Below are 17,576 nucleotides of genomic sequence, written 5' to 3'. Positions count from 1 at the left end.
AGCTATGATGGCTATAATGTCTTTACACGTTAACTAGCTAATGTAGCTAACTAATTTACCGGTTGCGCAGTCCCTCTACCACCATCTCTATGATGGACAACACCTTCTCCTCCAGCTGGTCCACATGAATGGTCTCTCAGCTCCCTTCTTCTTAGCAGCCAACTTGATGTCGGACCACTTCTTTTTTATGGCGTCACTGTCCCTTGCCCTACCCCTGACGGCAGAGACAGACTCGGCCACTCTCGCCCATTCTTTCATTTTGGTCTCTGCAGTGACCACACAGTTATCAAGTCTCACCAATAGCAACCTTTTCCTGGCTGCAATTTCCTCCACCATCACTTCAATCTCTTTTCTTGGTTATCAATTTTTGATTTTGATATACAGTTGGGGGAAAAAGTTTTTGATCCCCTGCTGATTTTGTATGTTTGCCCACTGATAAAGAAAGGATCAGTCTATAATTTTAATGGTAGGTTTATTTGAACAGTGAGAGACAGAATAACAACAAAAATATCCAGAAAAACGCATGTCAAAAATGTTATAAATTGATTTGCATTTTAATGAGGCGTCAACCCTTACACACTTGACATTACGCATGGCGATCTTAGGCTTGTGTGCATTGAAAGCCAATTCATGAAGCTCCAATGAACAGGTCTTGTGCTGACTTTGGTTCCAAAGGCAGTTTGGAACTTGGTAGTGACTGTTGCAACCGAGGACAGACGATTTTTACGAGTTACTTGATTCAGCTTTCTGCGGCCCCATTCTGTGAGTGTGTGGCCTACCACTTTGCGGCTGAGCCTTTGTTGCTCCTAGACATTTCCACTTCACAGTAACAGCACTTACGGTTGACTGGGGCAGCTCTAGCAGGGCAGAAATTTGACAAACTGACTTGTTGGAAAGGTGGCATCCGACGGCGGTGCCACGTTGAAAGTCACTGAGCTCTTCAGTAAGACCATTCTACTGCCAATGTTTGTCTATGGAGATTGCATGCTTGTGTGCTCGAATTTATACACCTGTCAGCAACAGGTGTGGCTGAAATAGCCAAATCCATTAATTTGAAGATGTCTAGCTGAGAATTAGACACATGAGAATCAGTCGCCTCACAAGTCCTCAACTGGTAGCTTCATTAAATAGTACCCGCAAAACATCAGTCTCAACGTCAACAGTGAAGAGGCGACCCCGGGATGCTGGCCTTCTAGGCAGAGGTGCAAAGAAAAAGCCATATCTCAGACTGGCCAATAAAAATAAAAGATTAAGATGGGCAAAAGAACACAGCATCCCGGAGTCGCCTCTTCCCTGTTGATGGTGAGACTGGTGTATTGCAGGTACTATTTAATGAAGCTGCCAGTTGAGGACTTGTGAGGCATCTGCTTCTCAAACTAGACACTCTAATGTACTTGGCCTCTTGCTCAGTTGTGCACCCGGTCCTCCCACTCCTCTTTCTATTCTGGTTAGAGCCAGTTTGCGCTGTTCTGTGAAGGGAGCAGCACACCGCGTACAGTAGTCACTTACAACATTAACAATGTCTACACTGTATTTCTGATCAATTTGATGTTATTTTAATGGACAAGAAATGTTTTTTTTTCTTTAAAAAACAAGGACATTTCTAAGTGACCCCAAACTTTTGAACAGTAGTGTACATCATGGGCAGGAAACATACTGTTTTTTATAAAATCAACTATTTTAGTAGCAAGCTATCAAAGTTCATCTCCGTTCCTCCTAATCTTCACACTCTCCTTAAACTGATGAGAACATAGGCTATAGGCTAGTCCATGCTCAATAAGTGTGTTTTTTGGACTAGGCCTAATCCTCCCCCAAAAATCGGAAGAAGCCTTTGACTCTCCTTCTGAACTGCCACCGTTAGCCTACACAGCACAGCCACTGGCTAGGCAGCACATAAACACGTTTTTAATCAGAAAGAGCAGAGCATGCCGGGGCACAGGGTTGGAATATCCATTGCAGTGTGTAATGCAGCCTAGTTTAATTACACCGTCACAGCAGCTATTTTCGAAATGTAACTTTGCTCTGTGATTCTCCGAGCGTGCACTTCGTAGACTACAGCCTAGATGGACAATCTGATTGAGACCACAGTACATAGCCTATAGGCACAATTAATATTGCACGCCCAGCAGAGAATCATAGATGAGGGGTGGCATCGGGCACACATCAATATATAACCTAATCAGCAACTAATTGTAAAAAAAAAAAATGTTTTAATCAATTACAAATTACATGACCCTCTGACTAGATCTAAAAAAGACTAAACCCTCTCCTGACTTAAAAAAGACTAAACCCTCCTCTGACTATATTTAAAAAATACTAAAAGTTACGTTACTGATTACAATATTGGACAGATAACTTGCAACTGTAACCGATTACATTTAGAAAGTAACCTACCTACTGAAATTGAAAAAGCATGACCCTCTCCATTTTCCTCCATGTAACCATTCTGTAAATTCCGATTCATGCCTAATGACTCTTTGGCCAGATTGTCTCTAATCTGTTTTCACAACCGCACAAAATATGGACAAGCAGGATATTAGTCAACCAGTCACATACTCAAGGCCATAATTTCCAAGTAGTGAAAAAAACCATTAAAGTAACAAATGTGCCTTTGTTCTACCACACATTTAAAGTCCTATGTGTCTGAGCTGTTGAGCAGTTTAACGCCATCTTTATGAGTGCTTCTTGGGGGAGGAGCAGAGAAAGGAGGTGCTGAACTGTGAAACTCTGAATAAGTTTATCCAGCAGAAAAATAACAGTTAGGAGCTGAGAAGCTAAATGTGTGGTGTGTGATGGCTCCAGACCTGGGTGAGCTATAAAGGTGACCGTGATGACTGGGGCCCAGGGCTTCAGATGGGAGAGTTTATTGACTAGGACCTCCAGAAAAGCCCAAGAGGGCCATATCTCCCCTTCAATCACCCGCACACATATTTGGCCAGTGAATGTGGGCCCTGCTTTAAGTAGACCCCTGTGTGTTCAGCTATGTCACTGCTTCCCACTTCCAGAACATTTTTAAGAGAAGCAGGTAGGCATAAGGGTTACCATGGGAACCCCCTAGGCATCCCCTATTGAGCAAATATGTCTTCAACTGAACGGGAATGCAACAAGTCGCCTGACAGTTAACACATAGAGCAGGAGGACTGATAACTGATGGATTTCTGAGGCTTCACAAGTGGTGAACTTGCTAATGGAAAAGCTTTATCCAATAACTATATTTGTGAGCCCCTGGTGTGGTGAGCATGAGACAGAACAGGGTTGGAGATACAAGGATGAGGTTCACAAACTGTATCGAGTCAGTCAGCTGAAAGGAGAGCAATATAGAACACTTTTAGACCAGGCAAAGGTCAACTGTAGAATTCATACATAACATTGACATATTTACATAACATGCAAATGTAAATGTATGTTTGTTCTAAAGTTTCAGTAACTTATTGAAACATATTTTTCATGTCCAAATACAAATAAAGTCAAAATGTATGTTTCGTCTTAATTAATGAAAAGAAAAACCTGATTGGGCCAGAATGTATGTGTAACCATGTCCATTAAGCTGCGTTTACACAAGCAGTCCAATCAGATCTTTTGCCAATAATTGGTCATTTTAACAATCAGATATTTTGCCCATAATTGGGTAAAAGATCAGAATTGGGCTGCCTGTGTCAACCCAGCCTTATTGCCTCCTTTGTTGTTTGTTTCATCTTCATTGGATTGTTTCATGACACACCACGCTGTGTAGGCTACTGATTGCATTTACCACAGCTAAAACTCTCTTTCCATGGAAGACGTATAATATGGATGTTTCTAGTTAATAAAAGAAAATAACCTTCATCTAGATCCTCCCAGAGACTTCTAGATTGTGTCCCCCATTTGGAATCAAAGTTAAGATAAAACAAAAGTATAGTCAAGCTCCTAATGATAATATATTTGTGACAAGCTTCATGTCATGGCATTTCTTATTACTTTGTGCCACTTAATGCTCTGCAATATACATCTATTGCCTAAATGTGTGTATCAGGCCATGATTTGATATTTCAAAGGAGACAAATAAAATGTTTGAAGATACTCAAAACAAGCTGATTAATCAAGGAAAATACCCTCTAAACTTTAGAGATGGGCTAGTGTAAACATGTCCTTTATTTTCTGTCTGATTGCCTGACACAAGTGTTTCACAGTATCGTGCAGGTTTTAAAGGGACATTTGAAAGCCTCCCTTGGAGAAAGCCTCCCTTGGAGTTGATTGATTGACTGATTTAAGAGCGCAAGATTGGATAGTGCTAGAGGTTCCAAGGGTGGCTTCCGATTTAAGGCCAATTTATGCTTGATCTCCAAATGCGGTCGGAGGTTCCATATGGAGGGTGTGAGACAATTGTGGAGCCGCTGGAGGCATGCAGAGGCCATTGAGCTCCGTACCGCATTGCCGTGCGCCTCCCAAATTTTGCAACAATGTGGAGGGCTCTGTATAGCTCCGTATAGCTCCGCATTGACATGATTGGTTGACGAATGGTAGGGGCGGGAGGTCCTATATCAACACAAACTCACTTACTTAACAACTTCCTTCACAACAACTCTGCTTCATAAAGCACAATACGTATGAATGCTCTGACTTCTGCGGAAGCCGCATCACAGTAAACACTGTAAAGCCATTGCAGACGTCAGATTGACCATGCATTGCCTTTTAGGGAGAGCCGCTCATAGATGTTATGCTCTACAGATGTGGAATATGTTGCAAGGCAAGCTCAGGCTTGAATGCCTCGTGTCCTTTAGGGAATGTACAGCATTAGTGGGGGATGCTCTAACGGAAGATTGTGTTTGTTTTTTATGATTATGTCTTGTAATTTAGTATTTGTATTGTGTTTTGTATTGATGTGTGTGTTTGTATTGTGCAGGGCTCATTTGGAAAAAGAGACTTGGTCTCAATATGACACCCTGTTAAAATAAAGGTTAAGAAAAAGTAAAAAATGTGATTGATTGGATTTATTGATTAATTAATTAGTTAATTCATTAATGCATTTATTCATTCATCCATTCATTTGAAAATACATTTACAACCATGTCACTGAGATATTACATCTGACATATGATAAAGACAGTTCTTCCATTCTCAAAATATCCAATATAAAACCCAAATCAGCAACCATCATGGCTCTCCAACTGGCAAAAAGGCCAAGGCAGAACAAGGCCAACTGGTTTGTAAACTCACATGGCTGCACCTTTTATGTACAGTGATTCAGGATGCCTATAAACAATAATAGGGGACATTTTAGATGACTGGTTCCTCTCAGTTAAACAGAATAAGATGTGCTTTCACTTCCTTTCTTATAGGCGTTTGATTGAGGAATCCACCACTCTAAGCCATAGAATGATCAATTACATGCAATAGCCAATTCAATTCATAACATAGTTTGATTAAGACAAAATGTACAGTGACCATCTAAAGAGGTATAAAACTGGATGTCAAGGATACTCCACAGTGTATAGTACTGTTTTAGAAAAATAATATTGTGGAATTTATGAATCATAAATATACAGTTCAGCTTATTCCAAAGGTGGCATTCAATATAATCTGTTTCTGTGGAGGGACTTTTAAATGCCCATGACTGAATGTATATTCCATTTCACAAGAATTTACAAGGTAATAATATACTTCATATAAAAACATTTTTATAGGATGGATGATTTACGGAGTCAAATTGAAAAGCAGCTGGTCATGATTTGATATTTCAAAGGAGACAAATTGCCTTCTTGAAGCTACTCGGAACAAGCTGATTAATCAAGAAAAAATACCCTCTAAACTTCAGCGATGTGCTAGTGTAAACAGGATGTCCTTTATTTTATGCCTGATTGCCTGACACAAGTGTTTCACAGAACCGTGCAGGTTTTAAAGGGTCATTTAAAAGCCTCCCTTGGAGTAAGCTGACACAAGCATGTCCCCAAAGGTGGACGCTCAGCTTTAGATAATGATCTAAAGACATCCACGCCAAAAATTCCAAACTTTCAAATTCATCCAAATCAAATCAAATGTTGTTTTTCACATGCGTCGAATACAACAGGTGTAAACCTTACTGTGAAATGCTTACTTGCAAGCCCTTAACCAACAATGCCATTTTAAGAAAATAGAGTTAAGAAAATATTTACTAAATAAACTAAAGTAAAAAATGTAAAAATAAACACAATGAAATAACAACAATGAGGCTATATACAGGGGGTACCGGTACCGAGTCAATGTGTGGGGGTACATGATTATCTCCTTTGTCTTGCTCCCGTTGAGGGACAGTTTGTTGTCATGGCACCACACTGCCAGGTCTCTGACCTCCTCCCTATAGGCTGACTTATTGTTGTCGGTGATCAGGTCTACCTATCACTGTTGTGTCGTCAGCAAACTTAATGATGGTGTTGGAGTCGTGCTTGGCCGTGCAGTCGTGAGTGAACAGCTAGTACAGGAGGGGACTAAGCATGCACCCCTGAGGGGTCCCCATGTTGAGGGTCAGCAGATGTGTTCTTGCCTACCCTTACCACCTGGGGACGACTCATCAGGAAGTCCAGGATCCAATTGCAGAGGTAGGTGTTTAGTACCAGGGTTCTTAGCTTAGTGATGAGCTTTGTGGGCATGATGGTGTTGAACACTGAGCTGCAGTCAATGAACAGCATTCTCACATACTGTAGGTGTTCCTTTTGTCCAGGTGGAAAAGGGCAGTGTTGTGTGCGATTGAGATTGTGTCATCTGTGGATCTGTTGGGTCGGTATGCGATTTGGAGTGGGTCTAGGGTTTCCGGGACGATGGTGTTGATGTGAGCCATGACTAGCCTTTCAAAGCACTTCATAGCTACCGACCTGAGTGCTACAGGGCGGTAGTCATTTAGGCAGGTTACCTTCGCTTCCTTGGGCACAGGGACAATGGTGGTCTGCTTGAAACATGTAGGTATTATAGATTTGGTCAGGGAGAAGTTGAAAATGTCAGTGAAGACACTTGCCAGTTGGTCAGCGTATGCTCTGAGTACACGTCCTGGTAATCCGTCTGGCCCCGCGGTCTTGTGAATGTTGACCTGTTTAAAGGTCTTCGTCACACCGGCTATGGAGAGTATGATCACTCAGTGTCTGGAATAGCTGGTGCTCTCATACATGCTTCAGTGTTGCTTGCCTCGAAGAGACCATAAAAGGCATTTAGACCGTCACTGGGCAGCTCGAGGCTGGGTTTCCCTTTGTAGTCCGTAATAGTTTGCAAGCCCTGCCACATCCGACGAGCATCAGAGCCGGTGTACTAGGATTCCATCTTAGTCCTGTATTGACACTTTGCCTGTTTGATGGTTCATCTGAGGGCATAGCGGGATTTCTTATAAGATTAGTCTCCCGCTCCTTCAAAGCGGCAGCTCTAGCCTTTAGCTCGGTGCTGATGTTGCCGGTTATCCATGGCTTCTGGTTGGGATATGAACGATATGTCACTGTGGGGATGATGTCGTCAATACACTTATTGATGAAGCTGATTTACTGAGGTGGTATACTCCTCAATGCCATTGGATGAATTCCAGAACATATTCTAGTCTGTGCAGCAAAACAGTCCTGTTGCATAGCATCTGCGTCATCTGACCAATTCCGTATCGATCGAGTCACTGGTACTTGTATAATTATGGTCAAATTTGCCAAATGGAGGTTGAGGGAGAGCTTTGAACGTGTCTCTGTGTGTGGAGTAAAGGTGGTCTAGAGTTTGTTTCCCTCTGGTTGCATATGACATGCTGGTAGAAATGAGATACAACAGATTTAAGTTTGTCTGTATTAAAGTCCCGAACACTAGGAGCGCCACTTTTGGATGAGCATTTTCTTGTTTTCTTATGGCCTTATACAGCTTGTTGAGTGCAGTCTTTGTGCCAGCGTCGGTTTGTGGTGGTAAATAGATGGCTATGAAAAATATAGATGAAAACTCTCTTGGTAGATAGTGTTGTCTACAGCTTATCATGAGGTACTCTACCTCAGGCGAGCAATACCTCAAGACTATCTTAATATTAGACATTGCACACTAGCTGTTATTGACAAGTAGACACACACCCCCACCCCTCATTTTACCGGACGTAGCTGTTCTGTCCTGCCGATGCATGGAAAACCCAGCCAACTGTATTTTATCTGTGTCGTCGTTCAGCCACGACTCGGTGAAACCTAAGATATTACAGTTTTTAATGTCCGTTGGTAGGATAGTCTCGAACGGAGCTCATCCAGTTTATTCTCCAGTGATTGCACATTGGCTAATAGAACAGATAGTAGAGGGGGCTTACCCACTCGCTGACGAATTCTCACAAGGCACCCTAATCTGCGCCCCCTATATTTCGGGGATTTGGGATTTGTCCGGGAGCAACATTATATCTTTCGCGTCAGATTCATTAAAGAAAGAATCTTCGTCCAGTTCAAGGTGAGTAATCGCTCTTCTCAACTCCAGAAGCTCTTTTCGGTCATAAGAGACGGTAGCATCAACATTATGTACAAAAAAGTTACAAACAATGCGAAAAAACACACAAAATAGCACAATTGGTAAGGACCCCGTAAAACGGCAGCCATCCCCTTTCGCACCAGTATCAGATTCAAAGCTAATTCAAAGCTAATTTAAGCTGTGTTCAATTTCATAAAATGTTAGGTTCACTCTAAGACCATGGAAGATTGGGTGATTGGTAGATGGGGTGATTGGTCGATTAGAAGATTGCGTGACAGGTAGATTGGTTGATTGGTAGATTGGTAGATTGGTTTATAGGTTGTTTAGTAGATTGGTTGATTGGAAGATTGGTTAATTGATTGACTGGTTGATTGGTAGATTAGTAGATTGGAAGATTGTTTGATTGGTTGTTTGGTGGATTGGAAGATTGGTGGGTTGATTGATTGGTTGATTGATTGGTAGATTGGAAGACTGAAATATTGATTGATCTGTTTGGAAGTTTGGTTGATTGATAGAGTGGATGATTGATAGATTTGAAGATTGCTTCATTGGTAGATTAGTAGATTGGAAGATTGTTTGATTGGTTGTTTGGTGGATTGGAAGATTGGTGGGTTGATTGATTGGTTGATTGATTGATTGGTAGATTGGAAGACTGAAATATTGATTGATCTGTTTGGAAGTTTGGTTGATTGATAGATTGGATGATTGATAGATTTGAAGATTGCTTCATTGGTAGATTAGACGATTGGTTGGTTGATTTATTGGTTGATTGGTAGGTTGATTGAATTATTGATTGAATGGTTAATTGATTGGATTTATCAATGAATTCATTTGAAAATACATTTACAACCATGTCACTGAGATATTACATCTGACATATGATAAAGACAGTTCTTCCATTCTCAAAATATCCAATATAAAACCCAAATCAGCAACCATCATGGCTCTCCAACTGGCAAAAAGGCCAAGGCAGAACAAGGCCAACTGGTTTGTAAACTCACATGGCTGCACCTTTTATGTACAGTGATTCAGGATGCCTATAAACAATAATAGGGGACATTTTAGATGACTGGTTCCTCTCAGTTAAACAGAATAAGATGTGCTTTCACTTCCTTTCTTATAGGCGTTTGATTGAGGAATCCACCACTCTAAGCCATAGAATGATCAATTACATGCAATAGCCAATTCAATTCATAACATAGTTTGATTAAGACAAAATGTACAGTGACCATCTAAAGAGGTATAAAACTGGATGTCAAGGATACTCCACAGTGTATAGTACTGTTTTAGAAAAAGAATATTTTAGAATCATAAATATACAGGTCACCCTATTCCATAGGTAGCAGTCAATATAATCTGTTTCTGTTTCTGGGTTTTTAAATGTCCATAACTGAATTTATATACCATTTTACAGGAATTTAAAAGGTAATGATATACTTCATATTTAATTGGGATGATTTGGGGTGTTAAAATGAAGAGCAGCTGGAGCTTACTTGTTTTGATATTCCTTGATGACCTGGTGGATGGTGACCTTCAGGGTAATGTTCTCATAGCGGGGAGGACTGCCATCTTTGTAGATCCGAAACTCAGCAGCAGTCACCGCCTCCCCCTCCGGGATCTGAGTCAAGTCAAAACGGAACTCCTTGTAGTGTCTTCGCTGATGGGAGAAATCTTGGTCTTTCTCCACTGAAAAAGAAGACAGTATGGTCCATGAGGATTAAATAGAGGACTCGCATAACTGCATAACATGCTGAGAGGCAATGTATAAACCTTATGCAGATCAATGATTATTATTACTGATATCTTCCTCCCTGATACACAATAGATCCAAAATGTGTTGCAAAGCGACAGAATGTGGTAACAGCAGTAACCTACCTAACTGAAAAAAAAGGAATTTATCAAAACTTTTCACATTCCAAAAGCCAATCCAAACATTTTGACTCCCAACAAAAGCACTCTCCAGTCCATTCAATCAGTCAACTGAGTAGAAGTAGAAGTTTCCAGACAGGCCCTCCACTGTGTGCCGCACAACATTCTCTGCCGATGATGAATGGGCTGTCAGTTATGAAAAACAGGGTGATTTCAATAATTGAAAGTTACTTTCGTCTGCCCCTCCGCGTGAGAAAAAGAGATCAGACAGCCTTTTTTTTTTTACATGATTGAGTGACTGCTTTGACCTCATTTACCAACCTAATATTGATCTCCTGTAGTTCCTATATAACATATTGGCTATGTTTGATACAAGAAACCCATATTAAGTTATCTTTGTGTAATATATTTGTTTAAACGTGTTTCATAGGAGGACAATATAAAATGTGCACATTACCAATTTACAAAAATTATAAATGCAGGTGTAGCATCTTCATTTAACTAATATTGTCACCACTGGTGGTCGTGCCTTTAAGATTAGGGAGGGCAATTATTTTTTTATGAACATGGCCTTATTTCTATTACAGCATATTGGATGATACTCTAATTTGCCCTATACCCATCATGAGGTTGTTACAACTTAGCATGCAAATTAAAGTTTATAACATTGGTGCACAGGTCGAGAGACAAATTGGAGTAATCAAGATGGCAGACAGTGACACATTCAATACTGCCTTGCACACTCTTGCCTGCATCTAGCTCATCTGGGGTGTAACCATTAGTCCAAATAGTTTCAAAATGTTTCTCCTCCTCTCACCTTTTCTATTTGCTTGTGGACTTCAGTGCACAACACAATAGCTGTGACCAAGGGCAAAAAACTCTCAATGCCAAACCTTCATACCATAACCGCTAATCACTACACAGCTTACATCGTTGTCACCATATTAACATTATAGTCAACAAACTAGAACTAACGCGTTAGTAAACCCACAATCTAATCCATTTATATAATCACGCAGTGAGCAGTTTAGCAGTTACACCAGTGGGCCCTGGTGGCAATACATTTATAAAACTGAAAGTTTACCTTGACTTGGAAGAGTTGCAGTGTTTCATAGCCTCACAGCAGTGTTATAGAATATTGGACCTTTGGCTTTCATACTTTTCTCATTCTCAGCTCAAGCTATTTCTCCAACTGTCAATACGTTGAAATGAATAGAGGACGCATATCGGAGCCGCGTAGCTATGTCACAATGGGACGCCAGACTATCACGTCTCAGCATATGTGGACTATGATTTACACTTTAGCCAGCTAGCTAACATACAGTAAATAGCTATCTAGCATTCCTCAATGTTGGAGTCAGGTTGTTGAGCAGGCTAAATTCGCTGCATTACCTAAGTAAGTGAAAGGTAAAATAATAACAAAAACAATACCATGAAATCTCTCTCTCTCTCTCTCTCTCTCTCTCTCTGCTGCTTCTCTTTCAGTTTTTGAAGAAATGAATTTGTTCAAAACTGTTCAACTATTGACCTTCTCTCTCTTTGAGTTAACTACTCACCACATTGTATGCACTGTAGTGCTAGCTAGCTATAGTTTATGCTTTCAGTAGGCTACTAGACAAATGATCTGATTCTTTGATTGGTTGGCCAACATGTCAGTTCATACTGCAAGAGCACTGGTAGGTAATTATGAAGTCATCATAATTACTGTGTAAGTCTATGAAAGCGGGTAAGAACCATGAGCCTCCTATGTTTTATATTGAAGTCAATGTACCCAGAGGAAGAAGAAAAATAGCTGTCCTCCGGTTACAGTAGAGGGTTCTGTTAAGGTTACTGTAGACCTTCAATGCAAAACTGAGTAGGATGGTCCTCCCCTTCCTCCTCTGAGGAGCCTCCACTGATAGTCACAGCAAAATAATCCTGCAGCAACATGATTTGAACATTTAGTCCATAATGTTGCTTTATCAGTGGTTAGGCTATTAGCTGGCCATATGTAAGCTACACGAAAAGTGCAATAGCGAATTTATGTAAATCACGAAGCTCATCTGCATTTCCTGCGGTACAGGAAAATTATCAGCAACAAAAGATTGATAATATTAAGATTGTACATTTGTACTATAGTATATGACTGAGAGTTACACTTGACAAACAAAAAGTGTAACTCTCAGTCATATACTATAGTACAAATGTACAATCTTAATATTATCAATCTTTTGTTGCTGATAATTTTCCTGTACCGAGCAGACCTCATTTTGAACCCTGTCTGCAATCAAAGGCATGCCATAATGCAGTCAAGAAGACACAAAGTGACAGCTAACCATCCAACACTTGCTAAATAGCAGCAGAAAAGCATTGATGTTGAGGTGTGTTAGTGTTCTGGCACAGCAAGCGAAATCATACAGCCAGTGAGTCCATTTCACTGATAGTTTATCTACAGTGAAAGTCTGTGGTTACTTAACACAAACAGGCCAGGGGTCAGGCCGTCCTGTTACAGATTGGACTTGCTCCATGATTAGCTTTTGTCAGTAATCGGAAGCAGAAGTGAGGTTGAGTATATAGTATTTCAAGCGTCAGATAGCTGCAGATTAATTCAGAGGGTGGTTTGACTCACTAAATAGGGTCGGCCACTTAGGCTACTTGACATGTAGCAGTTTCAGTGAATAAACTTTGATGACAATTTGGAAGAGGAACTAGGCAAATTATACAGATTTTGTACAATTGCTCTTCATAATGTCTCCCGAGTGGCGCAGTGGTCTAAGGCACTGCATCTCAGTGCATTAGGCGTCACTGCAGTCCCTGGTTCGAATCCAGGCTACGTCACATCCGCCTGTGATTGGGAGTTCCACAGGGCAGCGCACAATTGGCCCAGTGTCGTCCGGGGTAGGCTGTCATTGTACATAAGAATTTGTTCTTAATGACTTGCCTAGTAAGATAAAATGAATGTTGACAAGAGTGAATATGCAATTTTGTGAAAACCTCACGTAAATGGCCTAATAATCTTTCATAGTAGTAGTATTATAATAGTCGTTAGTAGTAGCATTAGTGTAGTTAAATCCACTATAGCTGTACTAGTAATATAGTCTCATTGAACACTTTACCACTGACTGGCCCATGAATGAGAGCACAGAGCATTAAAAGGCTGACAGTGAACATGCCATACAGCTCTAAGTGCAAACAGATGGGACTGGCCAAGGTGAGGGATTTTACATCAACAGCATTCACACAAATACCTTTTACATGCTTTCGCTATACAGCACTTATAAGAGCTATATCTCGTATAAGCCTCTTTGTTGTTAAATGTGTTCTCTGTAACTGTAGTTGTTGGTAGATGTGTCTGTATAGTTGTAGGATCTTCATTTGACCTATATTGTCACAGCAAAAACAATCCTGCAGCAACAGGATTTGAACTGTTTAGTCCATAATGTTGCTTAATCAGTGGTTAGGCTATTATCTGGCCAAAAGTAGGCTACATGAAAAGTGCAGTACAGTTAATATAACCTGTGTTAGTGTGGGTTTTCAGTGAATTTCTGTAAATCACAAAGCTTCTCTGTATTTCCTGCAGTGCAGGAAAATTCTCAGCAACAAAATAGTGATTTAATTAAGATCCTACATCTGTAAGTGTAGTTTGTGTTTTATTATAGTGGCACATGTGAACAAGTATAACATTTCACTAGCTGCTTAACAACGGATCTAAAGCTTTATTGTATTTTTGTATTTATTTATTTATTTTTGCCGCTGTTGTACTATTCCTTATTAAATGCGATATACATTACATTTCACTCTCCTTTGGGATGTAATGTTTAATGAAAAATGACACAAAGACGAATTAACAATGCTACTGCTTTCACATCTTACTTCCCAAATCCACTGCCACGATGAATAAGTGGCGAAAATGTGCAGCCCTCATTCGATCGCTTTCCTTTCTTTAACAACAGGACGTAATTAAGGCCAATTTAACCAAGGCCAGACAGTCATCTGATAAGTTTGTATGAACTACGAGTATAAAGGTCAGCGCTACTGAAGAAACAGTGTTAATCATATTTACCAGAACGCCTTTCCTTAGGCTACAATGCGTTTTGACAATTTCAAAAAATATAAGTACTCCAATGTGGGCCTTATGAAGTACTTTGATAAGCATCTATTCATTAAAAATGTATGTGCTGGATATCTAACATGTGCTGCATGCTTTTGATGTCCCCTTGTCAAATAACCATTGTCCTAGGTTATTCAAATATGAAGGTTTAAGAGAAAAGTCATGAATTTTAGGGGAAGCAAGACTTAGTATGAAATTGCAGTTGAATATTTCAAGATCTCCATAGAGATGAGAATTTGAAGAATGTCCATACAAACAGCTTGTTTGATCAAACCTTATTCAAAGAGCATGGATAAGGTCTTTAAAATATGGGTTGTTCGTGCTTTTACCACTGTTTTACCTTGTGAATATGGTCTGACATTAATATCAGGCATCTCAAAGTCTGAAATAGAAACTGATATTGAAATCGAAATGGACTTGAAACATCAACAGTATGATGAAAAGTACAGCATTATGACAAACAGCACAGTGACCTTGAAGAGAACTTGGGAACACTTCTCCTGCTATAGGTGACAAAGGGGAAATGGGTGCCTGCTAATTCAGGAATAGCCTATAACTTCTATTCATTGGAAATCTAATTGAATATCATCATTTTCTGCAACAAAATGAATAGCCATGGATATGCTGCTGTGGGAGGAACATTTGTTTAACAGGTTTAGGGTTATAATTTTCGTCTAATGAATTCAATCAAATTCAAGAAAAATAAACACAGATTCATGTTAATTTTTATCAATGTTCTTAAGTTAGAATTTGTATGAATCTATGTGGTATTTTTTTTAAATGTAAAATAAAAACATGGTTTAAAGAGTATGTTTCCAGCATTGAAGGACATATGGACAATATAAGAAAAAGAATAAGCCTATTATATATAAACAAATCTAAATATTAAAAGATTATTAGTGAGAAGGCCATGTGACATTGTTCTAAGGCTTAAAAAATACTGTGGTTAATCAATTACCGCAATATGCAACGCAATATTTGCCATTTTTGGGTGTTGGAGCGCACGGCACAAATCAGCAAGCTTGAAACCTTTCTCAATTCAATTCGCTTACCTAAGTTGACAAAGCTCATAACCATATCAGCATCGTTTAGAAAGTTGGTGTCGTAAGATGTAGTGAGTGGAGGGCTTTGGCTCGTCAGAGGAGCCGCGCGGTAAGGTTGCGAAACACGAGAGTGTCCCTGCGGAGAGCCGTGGTACCCTTTACGCGAGTTTCCATGAGCCTTCCCGCTGAATCCTTTCCCTGTAACCTCTTGTGTTCTCAACCCTTCTTCTTCCTCAGTAGTCATGGCATTGTACAGGTCAAGCATGAACAGGGGTGCTGAAGATGCTTGTTTTCCTGGAGAAAAGGGCCTTGGACGATGTGGTAAACCCAAAATAGAGAGAATCTCTCTCTGAATCTCTCTCCGTTCATGGTTACGCAATCTCCTGTAAATAAAACTAGAATGCACATGGTTGTCGCCTAAACCACAATGAGCGCAGTATAGAAAACTCAAGCAGCTCCAGAAAAGTCCAAACGTTGCCCGGTTCAAAGAAATGAAAGCTCTCATCTTGCACAATTATGTTTTTGATGATGATGTTACACAAGTATACAGTTGTTACTAATGTATAAAGATGATCTCCATTTCAATGCAAGTATCACAATTTCTGAATGTTTTTTTTTTTACATCCAGCATAACATAAAGGTTATTATGTTACAACACTTTTAAGGAGAACGTATGGCTGCAATGATGTTCTTATAAGTCTCACATCAACGTATGCTGTGGAGCTGTCTCTTCTCTTCGGCAAAAATCAACACGTTTTTGTTGAAGTTCTTTCCAGTGCTCCGCTTAAATCCAATGTCCCACTGTCACATGTTTCAAAATAGGCGCATCACATGTGGAATTGTGACTTTCCCTCGCACCTACACAATAACATGCAGGTACGCCCATAAAAGCCCAACGCTTTCATTGAATAGGAACATAAAAGCCCCTTTAACTGGAAATCAGTAGACTATATAGAGTAATAGCACCCGTTGCCGCTAGTTGCCACCGCGCGTAAAGTTTTGGGGAAAATGTGTTGAAGCTTGTTGTCTATCCAATGAGTCCATCCCATCCAGGAACAAGTTTTTGCATCCACCTCTAGCGGCCGCAATAAAACTTAACCGACATGAAGATGAATGTGGCAACTCAGATGTGTAAGGGGAGACACTTGAAATCTGAAACCTGTCTTAATAAGTCAAAGAATAACGACACTGCCATTTAATTACCCCCTACAGGGTTGGCCATATCCGTGCGTTTATGGAGAGGACATTTGGACAAATGAGTAATTTTTGTTTCCAAAATCAAATCTGTACATTCCTTGAATCTAGAAATATATCAATTAACTACATTTTTGACCACCTACAATATTATGTAGATGGTCTTTTTGAACAGGCCCATCGATATTGAACAAAAATATGAATGTAACATGTAAAGTGTTGGTCCCATGTTTTGTGAGCTGAAATAAAAGATCCCAGAAATGTTCCATACACACAAAGCTTTTTTCTCTCAAATTTTGTGGCCAAATTTGTTTACATCCTTGTTAGTGAGCATATCTCATTTGCCAAGATAATCCATCCACCTGACAGGTGTGGCATATCAAGAAGCTGATTAAACAGCATGATCATTACACAGGTGCACCTTGTGCTGGGCAATATAAAAGGCCACTCTAAAATGTGCAGTTTTGTCACGTAACACAATGCCACAGATATCTCAAGTTTTGATGGAGCATGCAATTGGCAGGCTGACTGAAGGAATTTCCACCAGAGCTGTTGCTAGTGAATTTAATGTTAATTTCTCTGCCATAGAGAATTTGGCAGTACGTCCAACTGGCCTCACAACCACAGACCACGTGTAACCACGCCAGCCCAGGACCTCCACATCTGGCTTCTTCACCTGCAGGATCGTCTGAGACCAGCCACCTGGACAGCTGATGAAACTGAGGAGTATTTCTGTCAGTAATAAAGACCTTTTTTGGGGGAAAACCTATTCTGATTGGCTGGGCTTGCCTCCCCAGTGGGGGAAGCCAAGCCCCTGCCCGGTCATGTGAAATAAATAGAGTGGGGCCTAATTAATTTATTTCAATGTACTTTTTTTAATCTATGAACTGAAATTGTCGCATGTTGCATTTATTTTTTTGTTCATTACTATTTCCTTTTAGCTCCACAAAGTTGCAAATAATTGTTTT

The 17,576-nt window shown here is 40.1% G+C and overlaps 1 protein-coding gene across 1 annotated transcript in view; it reads right to left on the bottom strand.

The window, feature by feature from the left end:
• bmp5 (bone morphogenetic protein 5) overlaps nucleotides 1-16,304 on the bottom strand; it is a 32,438-nt gene extending 16,134 nt beyond the window's left edge. Inside the window, exons 1-2 of the mRNA XM_029765362.1 lie at nucleotides 15,424-16,304; nucleotides 9,906-10,098 (exon numbers count right to left, since the gene is read on the bottom strand). Coding sequence (XP_029621222.1) covers nucleotides 9,906-10,098; nucleotides 15,424-15,919 — 689 coding nt within the window. The 5' untranslated portion in view covers nucleotides 15,920-16,304. The remainder of the gene's footprint in view (nucleotides 1-9,905; nucleotides 10,099-15,423) is intronic.
• Between the last annotated feature and the right edge of the window lie 1,272 nt (nucleotides 16,305-17,576).

Source organism: Salmo trutta, chromosome 10 (assembly GCF_901001165.1).
Source record: "Salmo trutta chromosome 10, fSalTru1.1, whole genome shotgun sequence".
Classification (NCBI taxonomy): domain Eukaryota; kingdom Metazoa; phylum Chordata; class Actinopteri; order Salmoniformes; family Salmonidae; genus Salmo; species Salmo trutta.
This window is presented reverse-complemented; position numbering and strand designations above follow the sequence as displayed.